General features: G+C 32.4%; 2 protein-coding genes across 2 annotated transcripts; one reads left to right on the top strand and one right to left on the bottom strand.

The window, feature by feature from the left end:
* Positions 1–10,306: 10,306 nt before the first annotated feature.
* LOC127261607 (uncharacterized) lies at positions 10,307–11,136 on the bottom strand. The gene has a single exon (XM_051289878.1). It carries the CDS (start codon positions 11,052–11,054, stop codon positions 10,482–10,484), a length of 573 nt encoding a protein of 190 aa, XP_051145835.1. The 5' UTR covers positions 11,055–11,136; the 3' UTR covers positions 10,307–10,481.
* Positions 11,137–11,603: 467 nt separating this feature from the next.
* On the top strand, positions 11,604–14,740 carry LOC127261691 (uncharacterized). The gene is made up of 5 exons (XM_051289987.1): positions 11,604–11,951; positions 13,179–13,322; positions 13,405–13,585; positions 13,958–14,065; positions 14,467–14,740. The coding sequence occupies exons 1-4, from the start codon at positions 11,604–11,606 to the stop codon at positions 14,062–14,064; spliced, it is 780 nt and encodes a 259-aa protein (XP_051145944.1). The 3' UTR covers position 14,065; positions 14,467–14,740.
* The last annotated feature ends 1,898 nt before the right edge of the window (positions 14,741–16,638 follow it).

Here is a 16,638-nt window from a genome sequence, read left to right as displayed (position 1 = left end):
GTAAATGATGATTATTATCATCAAATAATGTACTAGTTTCAACCAATTTTGAATTCTGGAAGAGACAAAACTCTATATCCAAATAATAACTGAATTTGTTCAAAATAGAAATCAAAATTAAATTTCGACTAAAGATGGTACCATAAAAAATGTCTCATCCAAATTCAAATAATAACCAGAACTTAATAATAATCTAAATTGTCAATGGCTTTAATATTAATTTTTCTTGCCCTCACATGTTTCTTTCACCATCAATTCATTTTCGACAATAGAAATAATCTTGCATAGACACACTGATGTGAGTTGTTACACCAAAATCCACCCCCCCCCCCCAAGTGTGTCTATGAACTTAAATTAAATTAATTTCAAGAGCAAGATCAATAGAACAAATATGTCCTGCGAAATATCTAACCGAAGTGCCCTCAATTTAGTAGCAATATTAGACATGTTCATGATGTACTCCCTTATGTTTCATTTTTTGTTGTACTTCATGGTAATGAGACTCTTAAGAAGAATACTCATTTTCCGTCTTATCGCTTTTGGTAAAATGTTTCTTAATTTCGACAATGAATCCATATCATCATATATCATACTCCTAAAATTTATGGAGTGCTTTTCTTAATGATAATTAGACTTAGGCGTTGGACCTATCCCACTTCTCAAACAACTGTCTTTCATGAGCAGTGTTTTTCGCCGTATGAGTGAGTTGGTCTATTATTAATGCCAAGTCAATATTATCAATCATAATGAAGCTCAATAATAATGCATTCTCATCCCAAGACACTAAGTGCAACATCAATGATCAATAATCATATACGGACAATAAGTAATGTCAAACAACAACCAATCTTTGGACTGATTTACTATTCACATAAGTTAAATTCATATAATCATCCCATACATATTATCGCAGATGTATATTTCATTCTGTCAATTACCAACTGCCTTTGGGCCGAAGAATAATCACATGAATTAAGATACACATAAACACTTACGTTATCAAGAAAAAATCTTATATAAGAGAGGTTACTTTAGCAACGTCAAATACTTGATCTTCACCGTCAAAACTGACACGGCCCGATCGTGTATAATTATAACCAATATAATTTTCTTACCCACAAAGTTCAATAGAACAAATGGATTAAGAATAAGAATAAAAGAAAATAGAATGAAGAAGAAAAGATAGTGCAGAGAATGTGAATTAGTATAGATGATAACCAACCACCAGAATAAGTCTCGGACCTGAAATCAATCCATAGGTAAAACACAAACAATAGGCTAAATCCCACTGCAAATGATTGGAAGCCACGAACCAATGGAATCACTCCAAAGACCCGATTTGAGACTCTAAATGCGAGGAAATCACTCCCTAACACTAGAAATCTATAAAAGTGAAATTTGATTCAAGATGTAAAAAGGTTTCTATTACAATGATAGGTAAAGACCTTATGTAGAGGTCCTTAAGGAAAATAAAAGACAACAAATAATAAAGGAAACAAACCAAAAGGTAAGTCTAACTATAAGGAAATAAATAATTAGGAAAGTTTTAGATATGAAATTATACTATATGGAAACTTATAATAAAAAGAAATATATATTAAGGTAACATCTAAAAGCCTCCATAAGTGATGATTCTCTTGATAATATTTCATGATTAGCGATTCTCTCCATAAGTGATGATTCCCTTGATATACTTCCATGATTAGTAATTTTCTCCATAAGTGATGATTCCCTTGATAATCTTCTATAATTAGCGATTCTCTCCATAAGTGATTATTCCCTTGATAATATTCCATAATTAGCGATTCTGTTTATCTTTCAATTGGGATTCTTGCGGGTCCCATTGAAGGAGAGTCAGGTGTGGGCTAAGTGGTCTCCAAGCATCATCCTTAAATTGATTCTCCATAAAAAATTGTCCGATCAATGCAGTGACGGATTTTTTAAACTGACGAGCTCGGCTTCAAGTGATGGGTCCCACGGGCATTTGAATCCTTGAAGATTGGACGTCCTCGTAAAAAACGCAGCATGCATTATTAATGAATTTATAATTTTCTTAAGCTAAATTATAATCAGAATCACGTTCAATGTATACGAGTCAGATTCCATAAAAAAAAATAAAGAATGCTTATTAGAAACTGGATGCACATGTCTATAAGCTACTGAATGCTCCGTATGTGAATTTATAAAATAAATTAGTAATCTTATCACAAGTTATCGAGCAACATCAGTAAATGTCGTTGGAAAATTACTGACTCACTAGTAATAAACTTGTTTTGACAATCGAATGTTGACAATACAGTAGTGTGTCAAACAACACCCTATCTTTGGACAGATCTATTATTCACACACAAATAATCAAATTATCATCACCACATTCAATGTCACTAAATATGCATGTAACTACTTAATGGCTTAGTTGTCTTTGGGTCAATCAGGAGCCTTGTAAGTCACAAACACAACTTTCTAATACACAAAATAAACTGATTTACACAGTAGAGTCTGCTTTGGCAACATAACTGTTTCAACCAATTTATAAAATATATTATATTATTTATTGCTAATTAAATTCACCTTAAATATGTATGTCCAATACATATTAAAACTATAACAACAACAACAATTAATTTCTGAACTTACTAAAATAATCAAGTAGTCCAAGAAAGTACTAAATGCTTACATAGGCAAAAATATGTCACCCAAAAGAGACTATAAATTGTATATACTAAATAATTATAGTCGAATTCAAACGAATGAATACTGTCGAAAATATATGCTACTGTATTCCAAATTTAATTAGACTATCAAACGAATCATAATGAATATTCGATTATTCAAAAAAAAATTAGCCATAAAAAATAAATATGGTTTGCATCGATTATTCATATAATTACAACTTCAATCATAGCATTTAATTATTTATGCCAAATTTTCTGACTAGCTACCAATTAATTGAATGCAATCGAATCTGATTCTATAAAGTATCCCAAAAAAAAACAAAGATAAATGGATGAATAAACCAACGCCTGAGACGAAGGATATGCATGTGCTATTCCAATTGCATGTATATAAACTTATAATTGCATACACACGTGTATAGTCATACTTGAATTTAATTTCCATGCAATAATTAAAATGAAACCATCAAAAGTTTCAGGCAGCAACAATAAAAGAAGGAATATGAATAAATAAACAAACGCATATGATCAAAAATACATATCAATTCACAAACTTAATTGCATCATAAAACATATCAGAATAAATCCATAGTTCTGATTATTCATAGAAACCAGCAATAAATAAATATGGTTTGCACTAATGGAAATAATATATGAATTTCCAATAAAAATAATTAGTCACACTAGCAATAGCAGACATTGCAAAATTTAGCGGAGAATATCAATTTGATGTAATGCATAAATATCAATAATTTTCATACATGTATATTTCCATATCATCAAACCAACCTATCATATTTCCGCAAGGTATTTATGGCTAATTAGTAGTTATGCCGTGAAAGTTCTTAGTAGAGGATTACATTCCTAACATATGAATTTCCTTCGGATGTGTTTGTTTGGAATATTGGATTTTAAATCCACTATTCATCTCATTTTTTTCCCCAAAAATATCAAATCAAACACCTATTTTTTATTTTTTATATTATACTAAAAATTAATTTTACATTCAAAACATCACATCAACACCTATTTATATCACATTATACAACTATTCAAATTCAAAATTTTATTATTCAAATTCAAACTCAAAATACAAACCCTCAAACAAACACAGTGTACAGTAATGATTTTTAATTCTAAAAATTACTTTAGAAAAAATAATAAATAATTAGGAATAAACAAACAACGGCATAGATTCATGCCAATTTTCTCAAATGCCCAATTAATTAAACCTTATTAAACCGTTACTTTATGGAATGAAAGAGAATCAAAATCGACATCCCAAATGATCGATCCGAAAATTAAATAATTCCTTTTATCTTGCATGGATTGATCAGACCAATTAAACATCAATCTATGTAATAACATATTTCAATAATTCAACACGGAAGGGCTCTGATACCAATTGTTGGAACTTATCAGGAATTGCATCCTAAACCCAAGATCTACCATGTTAAAATAATTGAGATAAAAATAAAACAAGTTAGATTTAACCTTATTTCTCAGCATAGTCTGATTCGGATCTGCAAATTGATAGAAAGTTTTGTGTTCTTCACACCTATGGCGCAACCCCTCCTGAGAAAACCGTTACTCCCACGATGAGATATGGAACGTAATGGTTGTTGCGTCTAGATTGGAATCACAACCCTATTTATATCTCTTATTATTAATTGGTTTCATCACCCAATTAATAAGTTGTCGACCCGCACTTACTAAATACATTTGAGCCTAATAAATTAATTAATTTATTAACATAGACTTAATCTGACTGATAGTTACATTTAAGTCACTATTGAATTTTTAATCCAACATACAGTACCCCAACCCGGCCCCCCTCCCCCACCTTTTTATAATGATTAAAATAACATTCTCATAAATTCTAAACACTAGAAAAAACATACAACTATATAATTTGCTAGTCAATGCTCTGTTACGGATGAATTGTAGATCTCTCTTTATTTGATGAAATGTTTCTTGTTCTTAGTCTATGAATTATAGCGATCACAAAATGCTAGCAAAATTGGGTCATCCCCAAAAAACTTTTAAAAAACCTTAGAGTTAGAAGGAAAAAAAAAAAAAAAAACAGACAAACACAAACACTGATAAATAATAAGATAAAGTGATGAACAATAGATAAAATTAAGAAAAACAAATAGAATACTTACACTTATTAATTAAGAAGGTAAGATGTATCACTCAAAATTATTTTTCTTTTATTATTATAATAAAATATTCATATATTTTTTTTTTATAAAATTATCATTTTTCTTTATACTTACAAATGTAAAAATATCATAATTATTTTATATAGTTTTAATAACCAATAAAATATTGTTTATCTGTCTCGACTCTTTAAAAAACTTATATTTTTATCTTATCTATTCAAATTGATAAATTGTAACATAATTATTAGGCCTAAAAATCCATTTTGGCCTAAGTCTTCATCCATGGGATCAAATAAGCAAAAAACTGGAACTAAAAATTAAAAAAATATTTTGCCTTTTATTTTGTGATAAAGAAAAGATTGATGTTATCTAGGTGGTTGCTTATATTTTTTTGTCAAACTCCAAATTTCATTATACATCAATTTATTTTTGCCTGTTTTCATCTACTACAATTTTGTGCAGCAACAGGATGAATAAAATATAAATTTTTTAGTGTATCAAAACTTATAATAAAAGTACTTAAAATTTTAATCCAATGACATATGTGTAATTTTTTAATTATTTAATAATTTAATTTTGCAGTTACGAGTTTGACTTTCTAAATGATGTTGATTTTGAAATATTATCATTTTAAATTTAATATATGGAATCATTTTAAAATTGGGCCTTAATTTCACTGTAGGGCAAAGGTATGTTACTGGGTTGAGCCCGCTCTTTTTTTTTCTTGTGGATAAAGTCCCGTACATATATTTAACATAGTTGGTTTTTCTAGCATACATATACAGGTGTGTTTGTTTGAAAGAATTTGAAGGATGTTTACTAATATACGGGTGTGTTTGTTTGAAAAATTTTGTAAGATGTTTATTATTCCTACAAAAAAATTTTCAAAAAATATCAAATTAAATATATATATTTTTTATATTATACTAAAAATTAACTTTTACATTGAAGACATCATATCAATTTTTATTTGTATCGCATTATACTACTATTCAAATTCAAAAATTTTAGTAGCCAAAATCCAAACCCGAAACAAACACACCCTTAAATTAATTCCATCCGTAAACAGTTTATTTCTTCAACAAAAATCTTTTTAACATATTTTTCTAAAAATTAATTTTTATATTATATATTTCATCTGTTTCAAAACAATAGTCTCATTTTGTCATTTTTGTCCGTCCCAAAACAATAGTCACTATTATTAATATCAATATAATAGTATTATTATTCCTTAATTTTCATACCAATCTCAAATGTGTCTATTGTTTTGAAACGAAGGAGTATATAATTCCCTATTTCTTCAAATCAAAATACTCCCCCCGTTTCATAACTAAGTATCCATTTTTCCATTTTAATCCGTCCCATAACAAAGTATTCATTTTCTTTTTTAGTAATTGTACTATCTACCTAACATTACAAATACCCTTACAACTTACAAGATATTACACAAATGTCATTACCTTTATATCACACAATACTAATAAGGTTATTTTAATAATTTCTACTTTATTCATACTACATTATAATATAATACTAATATTTCTAAAACCCCGTACAAAAAGCAAATGGATACATAGTTATAGGACGGAGGGAGTATGATTTTTTAATTTGAATATCCAACGACTAATTCTTCCCTGAGTTGCATCAGATCCACGTATCATTCTTTTCATATGAGGCGTATGACATTAAGAATAGAAGAAAAATTTGACAAGTATTGTGGAGACAATAATGTGTTGATGTCTTTGGGTGCTATTTTTAGATCCAATATATTAAAGAAGCTTATTGATTTTGTTTTTCTAATAATTTATGGTGAGGATGAAGCTTTGTATTACATGAGTGAGATCAATAAGATTTTGTATGATCTTTCCTATGAGTATATCACGAGTTACATTTTTGAAAAGAGGCTTGCATCAAAGCGTAAACATTCTGAAAATTGGAGGATCTTCAACTTCTAACTCTTTGGGATCTAGTGGGGTTGGAAGTGGAGTTTAACCGGAAAAACAAAGTTTCATATATGCGTGAGTAAGTCTAATAAAGCGCTGCCACAAAAATTTGATTTGAATGTTTATTTGAGTAAAAGTAGATATGTTTGTGACGTCAATGCAAACCTTGATGTTTTGGGTTGGTGGACGAAGAAAATTGAGTTTTCGAGTATTCACAAAAATGAAAAGTGATATATTATCTATTCCTATTTTAGCGCCGATGGTAGAGTTATTGATGATCGTAGGGCTTTTATATCGATTGATACGGTGCAAATGTTACTTTGTGGCAATAATTAGATTAGAAATTACATGACTTTAAAAATACTTCTTAAAAAAAAGTAATACTTTTATTATTTTCTTTATTTTATATTTTTTTCTATGTTAAATTAAATTGATATACTTTTAAATTCTATTACAAGAAAAATTTGATGTTAAGGAGTTTTCTAATTATAAAGAAATTGAACTTTCAAGTTGAATCCTTGAAATAAACAATTTATCGTAATTCAATTTATCATTTTAAAATTATATTGCATAGTTATATTTAGTGTAGCCATTTATTTTAATTTTACATATATTGATATTTTGTATATATTATTTTTGCATATTTTCAAAGTTAAAGGCATAAAATTTATATCATTTAATTTTTTTTTTAATTTATTCCAAGTATATATATTCTACTTGTGATCTATAGTTATATTTGATTTATAGCATTTAGATATACTAACATTTGTATATATTATTCTCTCCGGCCCACATAAAATGTTCACATTTTTTATTTCCGTCTTTCCTATATGATTTCTCATTTCTTTTTTTTTTGAAAATATAAATATAAAATTTAATCATATTTTAAATTTCATAATTTTTAATTTTTTACTCTTAATTAAATTATTTAGCCATCTTAATTTTAATCTATAATTTTTATTACTATATCATAATTATTTTTAGTAATGCATTTCTTAATTACTTACTAATTATATTTTTTTATAAATTCTCGTGTCAACAGTAAAGTGGACAAAATTTCTCGGACGGAGGGAGTAATATTTACATGTTTTTAGCGTCAAAGTTATGATCATTTGTTGCATTCATGGTTTGATGACGTGTTTTGATTTCATGTTCGGGTATTTATTTTCTTCTATAATTATATTTATTTTATATTTAGATATACAAACATATGTATGTAGTAATATTTGCAAATTTTCAGTGTTAAGGATATGTCATTTGATGCATTATGGTTTGACGGTGTATCTTGATTTCATGTTTGAAAAGATAGTATTTTCATTTAAATTTTGTTTGAAGTATATTAAATTAAGTTTGTGTTGATTTATGTTGGATTAAATTTGTGTTGAATTGTGTTATATTATCTTGGATTAAGTTTTTGGTGGATCATAGTTTGTTTTGCTTTTATTAAATAATTGTGATTCTGGTTGTTTTAATAAAACAAATGAGAAAAAACAAGCTCGAATGAATATCGAGTCGAACACGAACACAAACACGAACACGATTTCAAAAATTAAAATTTCTTAATGAGCTAAACTCGAAATCTACGAACGAGCTCGAAAACTTAACAACCGTACACAAGCCTTGTTCTTTAGTTAAGCTTAACGAACGAACACGTACACTTAAAATTTTGTTTAACTTGGATCATTAACAGTACTAGTTGAGCTTGAACATTACCTTGTGTTATTGAGGATCCATCATCCTTACCTTATTTATTTAGGCGATTATCCCTCAAATACTTCCATTTAGAAAAAAAAAAAAAAAAAAACTCTATCGCCTCTTGGCTTGCCTAGTGTGATTTACTTTGCTGGTGTAGTTTGCAAGTTATAACACTCAATAGAGAACTTACCCATGCGCATTCGAAAAGTTGTGATTGCATATTCCTTCGCCACCAAAAAATCAAGGGCACATTACTATCTTTATGACTTATCTCGTCTTTGTGGTTTATCTTGCTGACGTAGTTTGCAAGTTATAACAAAAAAAAAAAAAAAAGGAAAAAGACACATTACATTTCATCACCTTTTTTAATATGCTTGAGTTCTTTCATGATCTACAGTTATATTAAACGTAAGCCCAAGAAAAATCCCCTCATTTGGTCGAGAATCAACCAACATATGAAAGTAAGACACATTGAGCTTCTTACATCTTTGGAGCTTATCGGTATTACATCTAAAAGCTATGTATAATTGAAGAGCCAACATAAAAACTTCATACTAAATCCCGAGCGAAGCAGCATTAGGCGGTGTAATATATGTTCACATATTCTGTCCGCACAAAACTCAATCATGTCTAAATGATCGGATCATGTTGCCTAGATTCAACAATTGACTTAACTAAAACAAAAAATTTGAACATGTTGTCTAAATGATCGGATCATGTATGTTCATACCAAATGATCGGATCGTGTTTTTGAACCGTATTTATGTCAGGTCGAACTGTGAATAAAACAAAAAATTTCTCAACTTGAGTACAACCCAAACCTGATTTTCAACCTGAACACGACACAAATTTTTTTGGATCACGTTCAAGTCAACCTAATTTGTTTCAAGTCACCGGATAACCCGAACAAACCCGAAGAATGTGACACAAAACAAAACCGAAAACCTGAAAATTGTAAACTTAAAACTTACCTAAAAAAACCAATAGAAAATAAAACAATATTAACAACATAAACTAGCTGACAAACACATAAACATCAGTAATTCAACATAAATTCAGGCTGAAATAACAACACAACACAAAAACATAAAAACCGCAACAACTTTAAAAAGAGAAGAGTCAGAAGACAAAAACATGCATATTATTTGTTTTTCTCATAATTAAAATATTGTTTATTTTTTATAATTTTAAATTTTTTATATTATTTTATTTTGTAATATAATATAATTTGAAATAAATAAAAAATAATTTTAATTATAAAATCAGGTTACAATGAGATCGAGTTTGAGTTTCAGATTATCCTTTGATTTGATTTGGATATTTTGGATTATCAGATCAACCTGATCCAATCCATTTTTTTTTTTTTTTTTTCATTTCGTGTGCGGGTCTACCTGATTTTTTAAGAACCTGAAAACCCCAACGCGAACCTGAATTTTCAGATTGAAGGGATTGGGTTCTTCGGGTCGGGTTTCAATTTTGACACCCCTAACCAAAACACTCAATCATGTTTGAAGGGCCGTGCTGCCTAGATTCAAGAATCGACTTAACTAAATTTCAGTAATCCATCAACAAAAAAACTCAATCATGTTCAAAGGTTTCATGCTGCCTAAATTCGAGAATCGACTTAACTATATTTCAGTAATACCTAACACAACCTCACCTTCATCAAACCACCAAAAATTTCTTCAATCAAAACTCATCATCATCATCCCAATAAACCAAAAATCTTCAATTATTTTGTTTAATCAAACTGAAATCAAATCCAATCTCCTAATGAACCCTCTCTTCCACAGTTACTACAATACACAATAATCAAACCATAGAAACACTAAACAAAACCAACACAATAAATCACTGGAAAATCGAAGAAACACATATGCACAATATCTTTAACTCAGGCAGTTGATCAATCAAGCAATTCATTGTGATCAAACACAGTATAAGAACACACCTTAAATCAATTTTGAAGATGTTCGATTCAATCTTCAGGCAGGCCAACGCAATCATTTCTCAGACTGTGGCCACACGCTAATTTTCTCTTTCTCATATTTAACGTACATTGCAGAAACCGCAGCCACAAAATACACCTGGATGAAGATGATGGCCGGAGTGTGGTAGTTAATGACTCCCTGACCTGTCGCAAGTTCCACCAGTAGCAGAGCGGATAACCCTAGAATCGCAATCCGGCCGTTGATTCGCTCCGAGTACGAACTGAATCCGAACTCCACGTTCAATCCTTCCGAAACCGCCTCTTTTAACGGTACGGGCGGTAGAAACACGCTCGATTCGGAGGCGACCGCCCCTGTTTTCTTCCCCTTTCGAGCCTTACGAACCTCGGCTTTTTTCCCCGTTCCGCTCTTGTAGCGTCGACGCACCTGCGAGAGGCGATTTTCGAAGGTGTCGCCGTTGTCCGCCTCCGGATCCGGCTCAGATGAAGTGGATGTGGAGGAGGAATCGTCTTCGGCGGCAGCGCGAGGCGGCGCGTGGAGTTTGAGTGTGCGGCGTGGTTGGTGGGAAGTGGAGAATTTTGTGGGGAGATTGGGGAATTGAAGTGTTGAAGAAGGTAGAGTCGCCATTGAAGTGTGATGAGGTGTCAGAAATTAGCGATAAGGTCCCAGTGCTGTGTTGTGCTGTTCTGTGTATCCATCCATAGGCTTTTAAGAGCAATTGCAACGACCGAAATAAAGAGCGGCTTCCTTAAGGGCGTCAGTTAGAGCTGTTATCGATCCGAGCCGAGTCGAGTCGAATCAAATTTTAAGTGTTCGTTAACGTTCGCGAACAAGGCTCGGGCTTGTTCGTTAAGCTTTCGAGCTCGTTCGTAAGGCTCGAGCTCAGCTCGTTAAAAATTTTTGTTGTTTGAGCTCGTGTTCGTGTTCGGCTCGATTAAGCTCGTTCGAGTTCGTTCGAGCTCGTTTGTCTTATTTTTTTTAAACTTATATATAAATTATAAAGAAAATTTAAAATTATTTTATTTATATATTTTAAATTAATATTTTATTTATTTATAAATTATAATTTTATATGTATATATAATAATATTTATAATAAATATATTATTTAAACAAACGTTCACGAACATTCACGAACAAAGCTCGGGCTCGTTCGTTAATCAAACGAGCTTGTTTATGTTGTTCGGCTCGGCTCGTTACGTGCGCGAACGAGCTTTAACCGGACCGAACCGAGCCGAGTTCCGAACAGCTCGTTGGTTTAACAGCTCTAGCGTCAGTATAAATTTAACATATGCAGTGGCTCTTCCATGCAGGATAAACTTTCGGCCGGCCGTCTCCGTGGCTTCGCACAGTGGAGGCCTCGCTACGGGCCAAAATTTCTTCTCTTTTTCTTTTTCTCTCTCCGCGTCACCATCTCTTCCTTTTCTTCCACCAAGTTTGCTCTGTTGGTCTGCGCCAAACTTCTCCAATCTCCTTCAAACTCGAAATTTTTCTGGTAAAGCTTGCGGATCGTCGTTTCTGTCGGTAAGTTTTCAGCAATTTTATTTTATATTTAGGCTTTGATTGAATATTGGTTGCATTGCTTTGATAAATTGAGGATGTTGGGCCTCAAAGCTAGGGCTTTGATTCGAACAAACAGTTTGGTTGCCAAAGCTAGGGCTTTGGTTCGAATAAACATCTTCGTTTCGTTTTTACTTATTGATTGGAATAGGTATAGTGTTTGGGCATTTTTGGGTTGAAAATGTTGTTAATCGATTTGAAATCTTCTAGTTTCGATGTTCCTTCCCACTACTTTTTAGATATTGTTTGATTATTTGTAACTGAAACTTTCGATGTTGTTCTTGTTCAGAAAGCATGTGTCTGTATTAAACTGTGGTTTCCACATTATGGTTTACAGATGTGTTGAAATTTGTGAACATTAGTAGATGAAATGAATTGAAGCCTTTGAATTATTGAGTTTTGATCTGAACAAGTTTGGGATTGCCTTCTTGAATGGAATATCAGTGTATATTCCAAAATTGGTGATCATTGAAGCATCTAGACTATAGATTTTCTAGCTTTGAGATGTGGTGGTTTGAACTTGGAAAGTGAACTTTTATAGTGGACATTTTATTGTAATTTTTAAGTAAATAGCTCGTTATACATGTTTTACACACCAACTGTTTAGGATCTTGTTTAGTAAGTTAGCACGTGCACACGTGTTATTGTTTTATGGTGGCTTAACTTAATGGTGGGCCTAAGTGCAATTGAGACAATTAATAAGGTTTGAGTCAGTTGTCCTCTCCCATGCCTCATTTCTATTTGATATAGTTGATTTATGTTGGATTATCTGGCATTCAACTCTCTAATGTGTTAACTAATTAAAGGTGGATCCAAACATGATTGAATCGAGTATTAGTTTAGACTTTATTGTTCTTTTCTACAGTTTAAGGTATCCTATGCCTACTCTTTAATATTCTTTGCGTTAGGAGATAGACTTTGTGTAGCATACATGGAGGTTGGTTGTGAATAGGTAGGAGCATTCACTACGAGATGTTTAATACAATGTTTTATTAAATTGCTGAGCAGGTCATTTTAAAACTGAATGAACAGTTGCTAACTTTTCTTGTTTTGCATTATTTGTGCATTTAGTCAAACTAAGAGTGGGTCTAGTTTCTTTCATTGGTCTCTTTTATGAAGCTTTAAAGTGCTAATGTAATTCTACTTTGTGTCTTTTTTTTCTCCTCATATTTCTTTGTACTGTTTCAACAGGGTTTTCTTCATATTGATGCATACCCTCCAAATGCCAATCAGGGTTTTGACATTCCATTTGCAGTAGTACACTTCTCTGGTTTCTTTGCAAACATGAGCTTCGCTGATAATTCCTTACAAGTACCCTTATTGTCCAAATTGCAGGTATTGATCAAAGTACCCTGAACCCTTTTTAATGATTTTTAAAGTTCTCTGCATTGACTTAAATAATTTGCATTCCTTACAGGAAGAGATCTCTGTTCTCTCTTGCACGGAAGTACTACTAGTGCCTTTGACAACTCCCGATTTTAGTATGCCTTACAATGTGATAACAATAACATGCACAGTTTTTGCTTTGTACTTTGGATCGCTGCTCAATGCCCTATGGAGACGTGTTGGTGAGGAAGAAAGACTTCTAAGAGGAAAAGGTGAGCCCTTCTTATAAACTGTGTGGCATTCACTTAATTTAATCAAGCATTTGTTTGGCGTGATCTAATCATATTCTTTTTACAGATTGTCATAAACTTTAAATCCATATGTTTTGACAGTTCTCTATGCTTGAATGCAGACATTCTCATAGTATAGTATGAGTTTCACATGAATGCATGAAAAACTATCAGCAGTCCATTAAGTGGATACACTCATTTGTAAAAGATTTATTTATAGTTTAACTGAATATTGAAATGTAAAAGTTAGGTCAAATTATTGCTATTCAATTGTGTGAATGACTTGCATACTTTTTCACCTTCTTGGTCTCATTGCCTGTCCTGATCTACCAAAACTACCTCTGGTTTCATCAGGAAAGAAGGCTGGGCCACTGACTTTGATGTTGTCAAAACTTTTTGCCAAGCTGCAAGGGAAGCCATGGGAGCCACCAAAACCGTCGCAATCACCACCTTCAAAATAAGGTAAGATAATTCCAGGGGGATTATGGTTTTTCTTGTTTTAGTATATTTTGGTGTCTTGTTATTACATATATTGAGACTCAATATTGCATATTTTGATTGTACAGAAACTGTTGGGATGTTTTATTACACGAAGTATATGTGAAAGAATGTAAAAACATTTGTATCTATTGTCATTGGTTGACGTTAAGTTTTTGAATCTTATATTTTCATTACAACTAATGTGTTATGCAGATGTGCACATTTATCAACCAAATTTTACTATTACACTGCGTTGGTCTGCTAAGTACTGTAAGTTTTGCAACCATAAATATGTAGATAGATAGGTGTCCCTTTCTTTCTTCAAATCTTTTGAGTGCATGATCGAAGAATATCTGTTGGAAGTGATTTCTATTTATTATTAGGTGCATGCAGGCTAATGAATGAACAACTGTGGAGGTATGTAATTATGAAAGGAATGGAGCTGCAGGACAATGTTTACTGAGGAACTTTGATTGTCATTGATATGTTGTATCACAATAAATTGTAGTAGGACTTGACAATTGAGAAAAAATGACCTATTTTTATATTGAATTAAAACACTGCAGGAACAATACAGATTTTAAATGGTGGAATGTATATATATATATATATATATATATATTTGTTTCAATGGCAATAAACATGTGCATGCATATATCTCTTTCATGGCATTAATATGATATGAAAAGGGTAAATCAGTGGCTCCATTTTATATTAATTGTATATGTTCTCTTTCATGGCATTAATTACTGATATGAAAAAAGGTAAAGCAACATCTCCATTTTATACAAATTGTATGTGTGTGCAGTGGTTGGTCGTTCTATGATATATATATATATATACATATATATAAACATAGTTACCATTCTCAAGCCAGCCACCCATTGTCATGCAATACACTTATTTGGCCATATTTCAAGCTCCGCATTTTTTAAGCCAGCCACTCCTTCTCATGCAATACACTAATTAAGCCATATTCCAGCCCCTGCATTTTTTAAAGAGGTTCATCGTCGGCCATGGATAGACAACAGGAGCAGGAATCCGATAACTCGAGCGAAGTAGCATATCTCCGGGAAGATCAACTACATGCACAGCATCGTCGCCGCCGGCGTAAGCAATTACTGTTGTTGCAGCAAGAACAACTTCAACGATGGTCGGCAATCTTGCCTGCAATTTTTAACAGCCAAGTAGCGGCAGCTCCAACGAGACGAAATTATATATATAGGGATAGAGAAGGAAGACATGAAGAGTTGTGGTCAGACTATTTATCTGAGATGCCTCGATTTCCTGAGTCATATTTCAGACGAAGGTTTCGAATGCGACGGGAACTGTTTACCAGAATTTTTACAGAGGTATGCAATAACGACCTGTATTTCAGTCAGCAAGTCGACTGCACAAATCGTAGAGGTCTTTCGCCTCTGCAAAAAATTATGGCAGCAGTGCGAATCCTCGCATATGGTTTTTGTTTCGATAGCGTTGATGATGTTATAAAGATAGGAGAAAGTACAGCAAGAGTGGCTATGTTAAAGTTCTGTGAAGCAATTATCAATACTTTTAAGGAACAATATTTGCGTGACCCGACCACCGACGACTTAGCACAACTCTTAGCTAAAAACAAAGAACGTGGATTTCCGGGAATGATAGGCTTTCTGGATTGCATGCACTGACGGTGGGATGCATGCCCTGTGGCGTGGAGAGGCCAATACAATGGGCGCTACGGCTACCCAACATTGATATTAGAGGCAGCTGCTTCCCAAGACCTATGGATATGGCATGCATTTTTTGGAATGCCCGGTACCAATAACGATGTTATAGTTTTGGATTATTCACCCTTGTTCAACAGATACATGGACGAAACAGCGCCGCCGATCGAATATGAGGTGAATGGGAGGCAGTACAACCTCCCATACTACTTGACGGATGGTATATATCCCAAGCATGCAGTTTTCATGCAGGCAATAAGCAATCCTGTTACTACCAAAGAACGAGCGTTTACTACATTGCAAGAAGTTTGTCACAAAGATATCGAAAGAGCATTTGGCGTACTCCAACAAAAATGACGTATTTTGACCATGCCCGCTCGAATGCGAAAGACAAGCGATTTGCTACGTGTAATGACTACGTGTATTATTCTACACAATATGATTGTCGAAGATGAGCGTGGTCACAATCTTCCCGTTTGGACACCACCAATTGAAGAGAATCAAAATTTCCCCGAGCATGAGCAGTCAGTTGAAGATGTTCGTCTCTTATATCGCATCAGGATGGGTAGAATTCGTAATCCTGAAACTAATGTAAGACTACACGATGATCTCATTAATCACCAGTGGATGAGATCGGGTGGGGAAAACATCTAGAGGTATCGTCGTGTCCTGTTCCTTTACCGGATCTCAACAATCAGATAATTTTGTATATATATTTATATATATATATATATCTATCTGGTGTATCCATCAGCCACGTTATTTATTTATGTTGAAGCGGTTTGTATTATGTTTTTTAGTTCTGAATAATTGAATTATCAGTAAAAAGAAATTGTGCAGATGAAATAATTT

The sequence above is a fragment of the Andrographis paniculata genome, unplaced genomic scaffold, assembly GCF_009805555.1.
Source record: "Andrographis paniculata isolate CXL003 unplaced genomic scaffold, ASM980555v1 Contig64END, whole genome shotgun sequence".
NCBI classification, from domain to species: domain Eukaryota; kingdom Viridiplantae; phylum Streptophyta; class Magnoliopsida; order Lamiales; family Acanthaceae; genus Andrographis; species Andrographis paniculata.
Note: the sequence above shows the minus strand (reverse complement) of the source record. Positions and strands in the feature narration are given on the sequence as shown.